At 50.9% G+C, this 16427-nt stretch overlaps 1 protein-coding gene across 2 annotated transcripts in view; it reads right to left on the minus strand.

The window, feature by feature from the left end:
* Positions 1–16427, minus strand: part of PHGDH (phosphoglycerate dehydrogenase) — a 32750-nt gene that overhangs the window by 6024 nt on the left and 10299 nt on the right. For both annotated transcript variants that reach the window (XM_010847212.1, XM_010847213.1), the window contains exons 4-8: positions 14173–14227; positions 13986–14084; positions 3331–3463; positions 2679–2827; positions 2099–2251 (exon numbers count right to left, since the gene is read on the minus strand). In XM_010847212.1, the coding sequence (XP_010845514.1) occupies positions 2099–2251; positions 2679–2827; positions 3331–3463; positions 13986–14084; positions 14173–14227 (589 nt within the window). The remainder of the gene's footprint in view (positions 1–2098; positions 2252–2678; positions 2828–3330; positions 3464–13985; positions 14085–14172; positions 14228–16427) is intronic.

Below are 16427 nucleotides of genomic sequence, written 5' to 3' on the forward strand. Positions count from 1 at the left end.
AAGACATACAGATGGCTAACAAACACATGAAAAGATGCTCAACATTTTTATTTTATATCTTGATTTTAAGTGTGTTTTTACACTGTCACAAAACACTCTGTCTAAATACCACAATTTGTAAGGCGGGATTTAGACACTTTTTTTTTTTTTTTGCCATACCACACAGCGTGTGGGATCCCAGTTCCCCAACCAGGGACTGAACCCAGGCCACAGTAGTGAAAGCACTGAGTTCTAACTGCTGGACCACCAGGGAATTCCCTGAATTCATACACTTTTGATGATCCTATCACTCCTCAAATGTGGACTCCTGTGAAGTCCACACAGGCCTGCTGGGCATTTGCAAAGAGGCAGAAGCCACATAATCCTCCAATGCTGTGAAGTCTAGGGTCTGGCCAGCTGGACCCCCCGCTGACAACAAAGCAGCATACTCAGGGTCAAAATGTCTATTTCGTCTTGTGGCTCAAGATGTCTCTGCATTAAGTATCTGGCCACTTACACTGAGGCAACCTGTAAAGAGAATCATCTAAGAAGGATTTAATTAGAATCCTGGGGTTGGATGCAAATCAATCAAGCAGATGTAATGAAAGGAAAACGTAGATCTTTCTATTCCTGTTTCCACAGAGAAAACTGGCAGAGAATGAAAGAAGATGGAGCCCTAATGATGGAAACAGCTGAGGAGGCAGGACTCCCCAGCAGACCCTGCTGTGTGATGGGGTCCCGGGTGTGATGGCGCCCCATGGCTGGCTCCCCTTTGATCCTCTCTGAAGTGCACAGAAAGAAAGGGCAGTGAGTCCCAGAACTGCAAGAGGAGAACTGAAGGGCCAGGTGACGGCTGTGGGGGCAGAACTGCAGAGGGCAGGGGGAAAGCGTTCACCGGAGAAGCCCCAAGGTATGCGCCACACCTGGTTCCTTCCCCACGCAGGCCAGGGCGCTGCTCGCCAGAGGTCTGCCGAGTCAAAAGGGGCATCTATCTTCTCTAGAAGACAAGCAGGAGGCTCCAGGAAGAGCCAAGGCATTCGGGTGCCAACCTGATCCTCAAGCTAGTCTGTGCCTCAGGTCACAGCAGAAAGGAACTGGAGAGGACTCAGTAAAGAATGAGGGACACTGGGGCTTCCGGGGTGACAAGGAGGTCTTTCTTACAAATGCCTGTGGTACCCGAGCCACTGCAGGGTAAAACAGGCATTTGTTCCTAATTTGAGACTAAGTTTAATGATCTGACTGAGATCTGACCACATAAGTAAGAAGGGGACATTTCATGGGTCCCTTACTTTCTCAGCATGTAGCGGTCACGGTGGCCTGGAGAGTTGGGCTCCCAAACAAGGGCTGAACAAAGCACTCTGTGTCTCTCCCGCCATAACTCTGTCCTCAGAAGCGAAAAGCCCTATGCTGAAGGTCAGCCAGGAAGGTCAGGGACCACCCTCCAGCCCTGCCCCCTCCATTCATTATTGGTTAAGTATTTGGGGTAGAGCCACATGAGCTGCAGAAAAGCTTACATCCTGCTCTGGGTTTGTTTTTTTTTATCCTTTGAAACCTTAAAGAGGACCAGGAAGGGCACATTGAGAGCACAGTCAAGAAGTCACGATTTGGGGAAATTAAGGGGCCAGTGAGCGTGGAGAGTTCCTTAGCAGGGGTGATGAAGGCTGCGGGGGCAGGGTGGCCCCTGCTCAGGATTCTAAGTGGAGGTTATGAAAGGCTTTCTCTTCGGTCCGTCCCCCCCCCCGACTCACCCAACCTTGGGCACCCCGCCATCACACCAGCCTCACTCCTTCACTCCCAAGGCCTGCAGAGAACAAAGGAGCCTTTCTCCAGAGGCATGGCGCAGGGGGAAAAAAAAAAAAACAGTGTCTCAGCAGCAAGCCTGCAACAGAACAAGCTAAGCCAGCTCCAGGGTGCCGGGCCTCAGCTCTCGAGGCTAAACTGCAGGGCAGCTCCTGCCGCCCCACCCAGAGCCCTGCCGGCCGTTGTCAAGTGCAGTCCCTTATCTTGGGCTCCCAGGGCTGAATCTGGTCACTGCTCAGCCCCGCTGTCCCCATTCCCAGCTAAAACATGGCCTCCTCTGACTTCTCCTTCTGGGCCCAGCCCCACAAGGCATACTTACAACCCCCGCCAGGGCCTTCCCCTTCACCATGTCCACAAACTGGAGGGCGATCTCCTCCCCGCAGCGACTCTGAGCCTCCTTGGTGCTGGCACCCAGGTGGGGGCAGCTGATGACATTCTCATGGTCCACCAAGGCCCGGTCCCGGGGTGGTTCCTGACCAGAAAGAGACATCTCTGGGTGGGGTGCTATGGACTGCCTCAGAAACTGGAGGGGAAGAGGGCAGGAGCAATGCCAACTCCTACTTCTGTTTTGCCCGGTGGTCAGTGGACTCAGTAATAATCAGCTTCCTCATGAATGTTCCATCACAGCAGAACAGACAGAGTCGTAGACTGGATTCCAGTCTCAGCTCCATCACTTACTACTCATGTGCTTTGGGCACATCTCCATCTCTCTGAGCCTCAGTTTCCCTATCTGTAAGATGGGTTAATACTACCTACCTCCTGACACAGAGGTGTTATTTTTGGCAACATAATTTCTCCCACTAGAGACAGTAAGCCAAGGCCTTTGCTCAGCTGGGCTTCCAGCCCAAGGCCCTTTGTTCCCACCTCCCCTCCGCCCCCTCCGCCGAGCAGGCACTTACCTCCGTGAACACGTCCAGTGCAGCGCCAGCACACTGACCCGACTGCAGGGCCCGGAGCAGGGCACCTTCGTCCACGATCCCTCCTCGAGCACAGTTCACCACGCACACCCCCTTCTTGCACTGGGCAAAGGTGCTGTCGTTCAGCAGGCCTGGGAGGGAAGGAGACGCTGTCTTGCAGCGATGGTGTCGGGAACCACTTGCTCTGGCTCCGGAGGCCCCACCATCCCCACCATGGGCTCTTCCCCACATGCCTCCTTCCTGGGGGACTACAACCTCTCTGGTCTCACTGCTCCCTTCTCAGATGCTCTGGGCCAGGGGTCTAGTGACGAATTTGGACCAGACTCAGTTGAGTTGAGAAACATCTCAAATGTCCCTGAGATGTTAGTGCTTCAGGTGGTGGTCCAAGGAAGTATCCACAGGGTCACTGATCCTACATGTTGACCCAGTTCACCCAGACCCTGTGCATTGCCAGCCAGCTCACCCCTCCTCGGTCTGATGCCGGGCTGTGTAACAAAGCATCACCGTGCTCCATGCTCACAGGATCTGGATGCCACCTTCCCACCATAGCTGGTCCCCAGTGTGGGCAGAAGGCCCAGACTGAGGGCCCACCCTTACCTGGTCGGTGGCTTCTGTGGTCAACCCACACACCTACCTGTGGTGGAGGGCAGGAGAGGTGTGTGCACAGTGATAAAGTCACAGAGAGGCCAGATCTGCTCCAGGGGCAGCTGCTGCACACCGAAGGAGGCTGAGACCTCTGGCGAGATGATGGGGTCATAGCCTATGGTCTGGGGACGTGTGAGAGGCAGAGGGTAAGTGTAACTATTAGTTATCAGTACTGGTATTATTAATCATGGCTACCGTTTATGGAGCACTGACTCCAAACTGAGTACTACTGTTAAGCCTTCCCTCCCTGGTGGCTCAGACGGTAAAGAATCTGCCTGCAATGCCAGAGACTGGAGTTCAGTCCCTGGGGTGGGAAGATCCCCTGGAGAAGGGACTGGCAACCCACTCCAGTATTCTTGCCTGGAGAAGTCCATGGACAGAGGAGCCTGGCGGAGTCCATGGGACTGCAAAGAGTCAGACACAACTGAACAACTACCACAATACCCATTTATCTCTCACGGGAATTCAAGGGGGTTGGTACTATTATTCTTCCTACTTGAGATCTGAAGGAAGTGGGGCATCCATGCTGGAGCAGGCAGGGTCAGAATTCAAAGGGAGGTTCACCCACCTCCAAGCTCTGGAGCAGCAGGTATGTGGCTGAACCAGTGAAGCTCAGACACCCTTTGAAAGTGGGGAGCCCCCGTGAGAAAGGACGATGCTGTGGGGAGCAGTGACGCGGTCAGAGGGCACGAGGGAAAGGAGGGGAGAAGCTGGCTGCAGCTGGAGGCCCCAGGGGCCAGAAGATGGGCAGGCATGCCGCCCACTTCAACAGAGCTAGGAAGAGGTAAGGGAGAAGGGTGGTGGTGGTGCCCAGAGGGCTATCAACAAGACAGACTCAGCACTGGGGAAGGGGGTGAAACACCAGTGCTGATACCAGATGGGTTGAGTAGGTTCCTGTCTCTCCAAGGTTCTTTTCACAAGGCTTAAAGTGTATCTCGTCTTGGAAGGTGTAACTGGGCGACTAATCAGGCAGAGGTATAAACGACTAAAGGCAGATCCTTTCAACAAGGCAGGCTTGACTGGGGAGGGAAGGACATCAAGAGGAGGAAAGTGAGACTTAGAGGCACCGTGGGTTGAGAGGATCCAGAAAGAACCGCGGTCTGAGCTGGTGGGGAGAGGGCAGCCCCCAAAGCAGAGGTACCTCCCTGAGGCTTCAGAGAAAGAGGGAAGGTTGGCTCCTGGGAGATGAGGGCAGACAGGAAACTTGGGGTGTAAACTTCATTGACCCCATGAAATCAGCCAAAGGTCATCACATATTGATGGGAAGAGGGAATGCTAGAGAAGACAACGCTCACGAGAAGGAAGAAAAGGCACAGACTCATAGCTGATGATGGCAAACACCCTTTGCATTAACTAGGTGCCTCACGGGGCTTCCCTGATGGCTCACTGGTAAAGAATCCACCTGCCAATGCAGGAGACAAGGGTTTGATCCCTGAATCAGGAAGATCCCCTGGAGAAAACAATGGCAATCCACTCCAGTATGCCTGCCTGGGAAATCCCATGGACAGAGGAACCTGGTGAACACAATTTAGCAACTAAACAACAAACGACAACATGCATCTCATACTTGATGAGTTAGATACTATTACTTCCCTGTTTCACATATGAAGAAACTAAGACAGAGGTTAAATGATTTGCATGCTCAGTTGCTAAGTTGTGTCTGACTCTTTGTGGTCCTGTAGACTGCAGCCCACTAGGCTCCTCTGTCCATGGCATTCTCCAGGCAAGAATACTGGAGTGGGTTGCCATTTTCTTCTCCAGGGGATCTTCCCAATCCAGGGATTGAACCTGCATCTCCTGCACTGGCAGGTGGATTCTTTACCACTGAGCCACTTGGGAAGCCCATTAAATGATTTAACCAAGGTCATAAAGGTAGCAAGTGGTAGAATTGGGACACAAGTATTCTGGATCCAGGGTCCACGCTCCTAATTCCAACCTGCTAATCAGGGGTGGAGCGGGGAGGCCCACAGCCCCCACCTGAGAAAACAGGGATAAAATGAGATGGAAACATCTCTTCTTATCAGAAAGAATCCTGGCTACCAGCCACATACCTCTCAGTAGGGGCGATGCTTTGAAGGTTGCCAAGGCAGCACAAGCAGCTGGGAGGGATGTGCAACTAGGTAAGAAGCATTTTTCTCTAGAAATAGCAAAGACCTAACCACTTCCTGCCTGGTCTACCCAGGAGGCCTGCCCCGGGCTCTCTCCCTGGGCCTGGCCCATGTCAGCCACAGTGACCTGATGGGGAAGAGGTGTAGAAGTCGTAAGAATCTCAAAGGTACTGAAATGCTCAAGAAGGCAGGACAGTTGGCTGAGCTGTGCAGGTCTGCAGGACCCAAGATAAGGACTCTGAACCAGGAGATGGGCCTGAGTCTGGCCTCAAGTGCAGTCAACTGTGTGTCCAGGTGCAAGTCAGTGCCTCCAGACCTGGATCCTCAACTTTAAGAAAAGGAACAGGTGGAAAATTTCAAAGTGACCCCTCCTCTGGCTTTCAACAATTCAATGTTCCATGAAAAGAAAGCTCCCTGAGAAAACATTCAGAGTTGGCCCAGGATGAAACCAAACACAAACAGAAAGAACACAAAGCCTAACATTTCAACAGTGGTTACCTCTAGGTGGTAGAATTAACTTTTTTTCTCCTTTATGCTTTCCTAAACTCTTTCAGGTTTCCCCCACTGATCATGAATTTCTTTTGAAGCTAGGGGAAATATAAAAGTTATTTTAGAAAATCATGGCACAGAAGATTACTAGATCAAGTCAGCCTTCCTAGAGAAAAAACAAAAAACAGTTATGAATGAGATGTGGCTTTTGGAACCACATTTTTCATTCATCGTCAGCTCTGTGGCACCAAACAAGCCAAGTGGGTCCCACTCCAACCCTCGTGGAGGTATAGGGGAAAGAGGCTGCCCCCCTCCCCACGCCCTTACAGGATGGTAAGCTCATGGCCATTCCACAGAGGTAAACTCTTCTTTTCTCGTGGGGAGAATGAAACATCCAGGGGAGCGGAGAGGACCCTGCCCTGGTTCTCACAAGTCTTCTTTGTCCACTGGCTCTGAGGCTGGCTGGAACAATGTCCCATTCATCTCTAATCCAGATATACTTTTTTTTTTTCTTCATGCAGAACATGGGGAGGATGGGGACACCAACAGAAGTCACACAGCCAAACCTAAGGGAGCAAGTTCATACAACCCTATTGCCTCTGGGCTCTCAGGAGCCAAGAATCCGCGCAGGGCTGTCGAGGAAGGCTCCTGCAGGCTGAGTCTATCCCAGTGTCCCTGCTGCAGGTGCCTGGGGCTAAAGGGTGGGGGTGGTGGTGCAGGGGAGATAAGCATCTGCCAGGCTGTCAGCAGGCCCTGACTCAGCTTTCTTTCACAGACAGACAGAACCTCCTTCATCCGCAGACAATTGCAGGGGAAGAATTTTACCCTGTTCTCATTTTTCACTCAAGATACCCAGGGCAGAGACAGGGGCTGAACTCAACTAAGGGCCAGGAGACATGTTCCGGGAGGTAAAAAGGGTGACATGAGGCCCAGGAGACCAACCCCGAGTCGGGTTCCGATGTGTCCAAGAAAGGTCAGGTGTCAAATGTATGGATGTCAGGCACTTCCGGGTTCATACCATCTATCCCTAGAGAGGAGTCTTGGGGATTTGCATAAAGGGATTCCCCACCCCAACTCCAGCCCCAGGACAGAGTCCTGATGTTGGGGCAACACAGGAACCCTAGCTTTTCAAGTGGTGCTCCCAGGTGACCTCCTAGCTGCTGTCATAGAAGGCAGCCTTGGAAGACCAGTCACACTGCTCCTGGTCCCTCTGGCTGCCTGTGGATGGAGGAGATCAGGGAGGCTTTCAAGGTATAAAAGGGCTCCAACAGAGGAGCCTAATGGTCACGTGCCTCTCTCTATCCCAGAGCCAATCTTTGAGTTTAGCATTGGCACTCTCCCCCCGAACCACACAATGAAATCTTAAACACAAACTCAATATAAAACCATATCAGGACCTCCCTGGTGGTCCAGAGGTTAAGAATCCGCCTGCCAATGCTGGGGACACAGGTTCAATCCCTGGTCTGGGAAGATCCCACACGCCATGGGGCAACTAAGCCCATGAGCTACAACTACTGAGCCCACGGGCTGCAACGACTGAAGCCTGAGAGCCTAGAGCTCTGTATGAGAAGCCACTAGCATGAGAAGTCTGTGCATGGCAACTAGAGAAAACCCCTGCACAGCAATGAAACCCAGCACAGTCAAAAATAATAATAATATAAAACCAGATCAATTCAAAACCATAGAGGTGAAGGCCCAGAAGCCCCACCATCTGCTCTCTCCCTGGGCCCACACTCCATGTCCTTGAGTGCACGTGTGCATGCTAAGTTGCTCAGTCGTGTCCGACTCTTTGTGAGCCCATGGACTGTAGCCCCCAGGCTCCTCTGTCCATGGGATTCTCCAGGCAAGAATACTGGAGTGGGTTGCCATGCCCTTCTCCAGGGGATCTTCCAAACCCAAGGATCAATCCTGTGTCTCCTGCATTACAGGCAGATTCTTTACCACTGAGCCACCGGGGAAGCCCTTTGACGTCCTTACTATGTGTCTAAACTTGAGGCTCTGGGAAGAAGCTGAAAACCACTGCTCCGGGGCAGAAAGAATTTCAGGTACCAGACTGAGATGCGAGCTGCCTGCTGTGTGAATGACTGAGCACAGGAACATGGCGCAGGGACTGATGTACCAACAGGAACCAGCAGGAAGGACGGCAGTGGCGGCGGTGCTGGGCAAAGAGCACCAGACTGGGACCCAAGAGGAGTCTGAGCTGGACTCCACCCCTTACTCGTCCTATTATCTTGAGCATTTCACATAACCTTCCTGGGCCTCAGTTTACTTATCTGTAAACTGCGATAATAATATCAACTCCAGAGGGTCATTGTAGGCATGATATCTAACACAGCAGATCTCAGTAAATATTCAGTTCAGTTCAGTTGCCCAGTCGTGTCCGACTCTCTGTGACCCTATGGACTGCAGCACGCCAGGCTTCCCTGTCCATCACCAACTCCCAGAGCTTGCTCAAACTCATGTCCATCAAGTTGGTGATGCCATCCAACCATCTCATCCTCTGTCATCCTCTTCTCCTCCTGCCTTCAATCCACAGCCTTGTCTAACTAACTCAGTAAATATTGGCAAGACCCAAAGGAATTGATGACAACTGGAGCCTCGAGTTAAACATCCCTCCCTTTGGGCTAACGTCAGACTCATCACAATACTGGCTACAAAGAAACTGTTAAGAGATGCTAGTCTGCTCCTCACAGAAAACCTGGTAAGAAAGTACAAGGCTCAGCTCCTGATTGGCTGGGGCCTGTTAAGCCATCCCAGGGGACAGGCCAGTTTGAATGAGTTGAGCCTCCAGAGTTATAATCTGTTATCCAGAAACATTACTTAGGACAAGAATATTAGCGTGTTAAGACTCAAGTGACTCAGAACACCAGTGGCTGCAGGCTGCCAGATTTATCCAGAAACCCACACCTGTACCTATGGCTCAAGCATGTCAGCAGCTGCTCTAAGGGCCTCCAAGGCTCCTTCTAGGCTCTTCCCTCACCCATCCCCACTCACACACCACGTGCTGTTAGGAAGCCACCTGGCTAACCTCCCCTTTCCCTAAGTGACAAGACAGTCACAAAGGGAAGGAGGAAAAGGGATGGTCCACCCCCACCATCTGAGCACAAGAAGGTCTCTCCTTACAGCTCCTGTGGCATGATGGGGTCAGGTCTTAAATCCTGATACCGTAGAGAGGGTCAGATAACAGTCATCCTATTAACAGCCTAGCTGGGTTTCCCAGGTGGCACTAGTGGTAAAAACCTGCCCGCCAATGCAGGAGACATAGAGACGCGGGTTTGATCCCTGGGTCAGGAAGATTAGCTTGAGGAGGGCATGGCAACCCACTCCAGCATTCTTGCCTGGAGAATCCCGTGGACAGAGGAGCCTGGCGGGCTACGGTCCATGGGGTGGCACAGAGTCGGATGTGACTGAGCACACACACACCAGCCTGATTAGTGGTTAACAGCCTGGTGACTGATCAGGAACAGGATAAGACCCCAGTGCTAGGAGAGAAGAGGATAATAAAAATAACATCTACAGGCTTTACTGTTCTGCTTCAGCTGGCCCAACCAGAACAACTCAGGGTCCCCCACACCGCCTGGTCCACTCTGTGTCCTTTTTTAAAAAAGACCTTTTTGATGTGGAACATTTTTAAAGCCTTTACTGAGTTTGTTACAATACTACTTCTGTTTTCAGTTTTGGTTCTTTGGCCAAAAGGCATGTGGGATCTTAGCTTCCCAACCAGGGATGGAACCTGCAACCCCTGAAAGGTGAACTCTTAACCACTGGACCTCAAGGGAAGTCCCATCGTTATGTCTTTAGGTTGTTCTCCCAAGTTACTGTAACAAACCCAGTCCTTAAAAATTTGGCACCATTACCGATGATCACACGGTGAACTCATGGCCAGGGCCATTTCACAGTTTAAAGAAACTGGTAGCCCACTGGGGTGATATACACTCAGAGATGTGAGGGCTCAAAGGGCATCTGTGTCTGTTCACATCCCCTCTTCACTTGCTGGCCAGGGAGTTATCTGGTCTTGTAAGTGTATCTGCAGTGATGGGGACTCACTCTCTCCTGAGACCACTTATTCCACTGAGGCCAGCTCTGTCTGTAATGCTGCCTCTCCAGCCTGCACTCTAGTGCTCCTTCCTGGATCTACTTCTCCGAGAGTGTGACTTGGCTATACGACTTCCCTTTGGCTATTTCAAGGCCTCGCCTGTGACTCCCACATCTTGATGAACTCAGAGATCCCAGTGCCTCCACCCTTTCTCAGGAAGCACAGATGTGTGGGCTCCGCTGCTGTCACTCTATCATCTCCCAAGTTTCACAGTCTTGCAGAACATGGGGTCTTGGACTGCTCAAATACTCACAACAGGAATTGATCGGTACGGAGCATGAAGAATGTCACCCCCTTGTTCTGAAAGTCATCTTCTTTCAATGCTGCCAAGAGTCACAGAAGCTTTTCTATCAACCATGTCACAATTAATCACACTGCAATGTTGTCAACTAAAGGCCTCCTGTCCTGGAAAAGCCTTTATAAACACCTCTACACCCAAGCCTACTTGCTCTGGGGGCTCATATGTGGGGCACTGACACGTATTCCAATTAAATTTCCTATTAGGGTACCCAACCATTCTAGACTTCCTATGCCTCTTAGGACCTAAGTCTGAACTTTTAAGTATTAATTACTTCCCTCTGCTTCCTGTCATCGACAAATGACACATCATCCAGGCTGTTGATGAGCACAGGGAGCAAGGCAGAGCCCTGCACCATCCTGAACCAGTCCCCCTGCAGACCGAGATGAATACATCCTTCAGCCAGTTACTAAACCCTCAGCACTAAGCTCATGATCTCCATCTCAATCTCAAAGATATCATGAAAGACATCACCAACGCTTGCTAAAGTCCACATTCTACAAACGATCTAAAATGTTCATCGTTGAGGTAATTGCCAAATAAGAGCAATTTATCCCTTCAAAGGAATTCCATGCAACGGTTTAAAAATACAGTAAATCTATTTATTCCAAGACATATGTTTTTATCTTAAAAACATGCACAATAGTCTACTGTCTCTAGGCTAAAACTCCTCTACAGATACAGAACTGTACCTGTATCCCAGAAACCTGTATTCCATGTAAACACATAGAAAAAGTCCAAGATGACATATATCAAATGGATGTTACCTGAGGAAACTTGGATTGGGATGGTCATCTAGGAGACCTTTACCTAAATTTCAATTTTTATGAGAATGCATTCACTTATTACATGATTATAATTTTAAATAGTCAAGACATATACCTCTAGGGTGTCCCATGATATTACCAGTTTACCACTGATTTCCAAAGAGAGACCAAGACTATTTGAAACAGCTTGTGTTTAGTAAACACTCATCCTGCCTGGATGCTGATAAATCATCTCTTCAGCAATTTGTTCAAGAATCTTCCTTCCTTGGCCTTTAGAAAATCTTGCTCTCCGCAACTGCTCAAACATCAACCAAGGTTCAGATGATGCAGGTCAGTGATTTCTCTGCACTGAGATATGATTCAAAATGTGTCAGACCCAGGAAGCTGTTAGGGAGCTGGATCAAAATGAGCAGCTGACTACAAAAAGAGGCCACTTTGGGCCAGTGGGAAAGCACCACAGCCAGGCTGCTCTGGAGGGGCTGGGGTGTATGTGGGGTGGGGGTACATTCCAAGGTGTGTTTCAGGTTTACAAAGAACATGGACCAGAAGCAAAACAGTCTAGTGACCCTCCAGAGACATCTGCACAGAAGAACCCCCCAGAGAAGCAGATATATGTTGCAACACAAAAAAGGTACCCACACCCTCAAAACCATGCTGGGGACAGAGCATGTGGGCATGTGGTATGTGCTATGCCCAGAGACACAGATGAGCACTCATATGCAGGGTCCAGACATCTCTGAGCTGAGCCCTGTCAGTCACGTCTGCTGCTGATGCTCAAGGTCCTGTATCCCTCTGTGCCTCTGGGAAGCAGCCGGGGCTGCGGTTAAGTAGCTGAGTGCTGCCAAAGGAACAGACAAGCTTACCAATCACTTAATTATTCAGGAAACAAGATGGCTTCGCAGGTGGTTTAGTGGTAAAGAATCCGTCTGCCAAGGTGGGGTTCTGTCCCTGGGTAGGGAAGATCCCATGAAGGAGGAAATGGCAACCCACTCCAGTATTCTTGCCTGAGAAGTCCCATGGACAGAGGAGTCTGGTGAGCTACAGTCCATGGAGTCAGAAACAGTCCAATGCAACTGAGTGACTGAGCACGCGTGCATGCCGAAAGAATGGACAAGCTTATCAATCACTTAAATTATTCAGGGAACAGGGTAGGGTTTTTTTGCCTGGCTTAAGTCACCACAAAAGTCTCACGTCCTTGACAATGAGTGTGGCCAAGCCAGAAGAGCCCAGGGCACTGTGGTGCCTACGGGAGGGCCGCGCACGTGACAGAATGACCGCTGGGTCTGGCAACCATCCCAAGTCACCACGTCATCAGTGAAGCACTCACGTGTTCGGCTACACGTGCCCTCCCTGAGTTTTACTGAACCCCTGACCCCTGCTTTTAGATGATCAGAATTTTCCAGGAGCTGAACTTTTACCCTGAGCCCTCACAAACAAGCAAAAAGGAGAGAGTGCTCCCTGTGGCTTGCACAAAGGACATGGCTTTGGTCCGCTTCCATGATCAATGGATCCTGCTGGGCCATGCCCCCTCTCACAGGGAGCCAGAAAAAGGTACCTCTCCCTCCTGGTGCTAAAGCTTAGCAGAGATGTCTGGCTGACTTCAGTCGATATGGTGAGTAGAGAAGATGGAGATTGTGGTACAAAGGGATGCCCAGCTGGTCCTTGTTCACCATCCATTTCCTAGGAGCCCTTAGCAAAAACTTACAAAATTCAGAGGTTGATATAAAATTAAGGGTTAATCTATAAGGTCTCTCCTAATGCAAAGTGAGACGGACATAGAGAAAGGAAGGAGCAAAGGAAAAAAGCGAAAATTCCATACAGCTTTATGTAAATGTTTCTAGACCTGAAATAATCTGATTTTCAAAACCATCTTCCTTAATGTTTCCTGGCTGTAGTTTGAGCCCACAATCCCTCTCTCCACAGCCACAGTACACATGGAGATGCCCACCAGCCCACCCAGCTGCCACACCTCTCTCGCCCACGTGGGCACCTGGTGGGTCTCCTCTCTCTTGGCACGGTCTTCTGGATGGGTCCTGGGGTGGGGGTTGGGGAGCAGTACTGCTTCTGATGAAAACCCTCGCTCAACCAGAAGAACTACTGAGCTCCAAGCACAGGCTAAGACAGAGCCTTGGTGGGCGGTGGGGTCAGGGAAGATTCCTGAGAAATGTGTGAGTTTTCCCAGCCACTGCGAGCTCTATGATCTTTTCACAGTGTATGAAAGTGGAAGTGTGAGTTGCTCAGTCATGTCCAACTCTTTGTGACCCCCTGGACTGTAGCCTGCCAGGCTCCTCTGTCCATGTGATTTCTCAGGCAAGGATCCTGGAGCGGGTTGCCATTCCCTTCTCCAGGGGATCTTCCTGCCCCAGGGATTGAACCTGGGTCTCTGGCATTGCAGGCAGATTCTTTACCGTCTGAGCCACAAGGGAAGTCCCTCACAGTGTATAGGCAAGCACCTTTCAACCTCTTCTGGACTGTGGAGGGGAGCTAGAAGACGGGACAGCAATGGCTCTGCTGCAGGGTTACAAATTTGCTCCTGCTTTCTGAATTATCACAGGAGACAGAAGCAGCAAAACCAGAAGGCCCTCACAGAAGGGGAGGGAAGGACAGGCAGGATAAGACTCCACTCTGCTTCACGGGGACTCAGGGCAATTACTCATCCCAGAGCTGAAGGATCTCCACCAAGTATTCCCAGATGCTGAGTTCAAGGGTCTAGGTCGGTGGGCCCATGTCCCCTCCCTCCCTGGCTTTACCACCCATTTACTCAGGGGCTCTAAAGGGGGCATCAGATTTTCCTAGGACAAAGCCTTCAGCTTCTCTCAAGCAAAGCTGCCTCTTCCAAAACTGCCACAGGAAGCCCCACATCAAAGAGGTCTAGTGACCTCTTACCTTCATCCCAAAGGACTGCATCCGGGTGGCCACTTCTCTCCCGATTCTGCCCAAGCCAAGAATTCCTAGGACCTTTCCATTCAGCTCGGTTCCCATGAACTGCAAACAGGGAAAGAAGCTGAAGTCAGCACCTGCAGTAGACCGTGGACACCGAGCCAGGCAGGGCGAGGCAAGGCCAGCCGCTTACCTTCTTCCGCTCCCACTTGCCATCCTTCATAGATGCCGCCGCCTGGGGAATCTGCCTGCAAGGACAGACACATTCAGCAGGCCCACCCAGACCCCACCAGCCCAGGAAGGAGGCGCAGTGTGAAGGCTGCATGGCCACTGCCTCTGCCGGGCATCCCCTGATGAAGACAAGCTCAAGCTAGGTCTGGGGGCTCAGGTTCAGAAATACCGAGGATGGACAAAGGAGTGTAGCAGGAGGATCCCTTGACAAGACCTGGCCTGGAGCCCTGGATTGTTTCCAGCCAAATGTCGGGCAGGAGGTTCTGAGTCCATCTCAGTTGCTTCAATATTGGCCTCAGTGACTCCGGACATGTAAAAGGCAAAAGCTAATCCTCCAGCATTTGTAGAGATAATGAAATGGTATATTGGGGGATTTTAACAACACCAAATGTTCCAGAAGCACAAAGATTTCCATTTTCTTATTTCATTCAGAGCTATAACCTGCGACATCTTCCACTATATCAGGGGATAGTTGAATACTTATTCTCCTTTGAGAGTTAGACTACACTGGGGTGAGCAGATACTAGTCTGGACACTTCCAACAACCGTAGCACCTCCTGTCTCACCACACACACACACACACAGACACCCCACACACTCCACAGCCTATCCCCTCCTATCAGCCAACATGGAGGTCTGATTCTCCATGTGTTTTCCAGAGGGGACACAGGAAATTAGGGTGATGTGAGAAATCAGAGGCAAGATATGTTATGTGGATCATGGTCCTCCAGGCTCTTCCAGAAGTGAGAAAGGAGGAGATAAGGAGCAATGTTTAAATATCAGCTCATTTGATGCTCACAATAACTGCATGGCGGGGGTGGGCGGGAGAGTTGGGGGCAGATTGCAGGCACTGGGGGTTAAACACCTTGCCCAGCATCACTCAGCCAGAAGTAGCAGAATGAATTCAAAGCCAAGGAAGGCATCCCCACCAGTCAGCCTCCTAAGTATTTCAATGCCGGCTTTCCTGCCAGCCATAAAATTCAGCGGCGTGTGCGTGTCTGCATGTGCGAGAGAGAAAACAGAGATTCCAAGATAACCGTTCCCTTATTTCCACTTCCCTGAGTTCTGATACAAAGCTTTCTTTCCTGTCTACACGTTACCAGGCACAGATTCCATCTGAGGATGGGGTTGACAGAGAACCTGCCCTGCTGTCTCAGCCCTGTGAACTCACGGGCAAACTCAACAAAGCTCACGGAAGAAGCCCCATTTCACGACTCTGGCCCATCAGGCCCCACTGCAAGAAGGACAAAGTCCTCACTTCACTGAGGACAATGACTCGCCTCGAAGAAGCAAACCTGCCCGAGTGAGACAGAGCCGCCATCTGCCTCCTCTGTCCTCTCGCCTCCCGACCTCTGCCCACCTGGCTGCATGGTGCCATCTGAGGTATGCCTGTGGCACCACAGGGTACAGGAAACCCCCACACCTGCCCTCTGGGTAGAGGAAACACCCACACCCGCCCTCTGGGTACAGGAAACCCCCACACCCGCCCTCTGGGTACAGAAAACACCCACGCCCCTCTCTGGGTGCTCCACCCAGCTGGCCATGGTCTCAGGTTTTAACACCGTGGGGTCCTCAGCAAGCCAGTGTGAGGAGGGCCACATGTGGGCAGAAGATCTCCTGAGAATTAAATGGAGGCCGACCTGACTTAACAAGAGGAAGGAAAACAGGCGGAACAGTGACGTCTACCTTTGTTGCATTCTCCTCACTGTCTTTCCATGTCCTTGTTCTGCTCCAGCTCCTCAGGACCAGGCATCTAGTCGAAGTCCCCCAGCGCAAGGCCCATCCCGGCCTGCTCTCCACCCACATTGCCCAGTGTCTCAACTTCTCTGTCCACCGCACCCCAACCCCTTCTACTGCTGCCTGGCTGGGAAAGCAGACTGATTAAACCAGCGCACAGTGAGTTATGAGACCGGTGATTCCTTCTCACAGCGTGCTCCCTTATTAGTTTTGATGCATCTTTGATGACTGAGGTTATGATGAGTGGTTGGGAACCTGAATCATACCACTTTGCCAACTCCTTTAAGTAAAGCTGGTCGTGGAATAGGAGGAAAACTATTCCTGACTCCCAAGGGAACATCACCTCCAAAAAAAAAAAATGTGAGAGAATTAGAAAGCTGCACTTTCCTTCCCTCATCCCTCAAAAACACAAACAAACAAACACCACTGAATTTAATAGCACACGTGACACCAGGGCATCAGGCCTCAATACTTCTCTAG

Source organism: Bison bison, unplaced genomic scaffold (assembly GCF_000754665.1).
Source record: "Bison bison bison isolate TAMUID 2011002044 unplaced genomic scaffold, Bison_UMD1.0 scf7180017864247, whole genome shotgun sequence".
Taxonomy (NCBI): domain Eukaryota; kingdom Metazoa; phylum Chordata; class Mammalia; order Artiodactyla; family Bovidae; genus Bison; species Bison bison.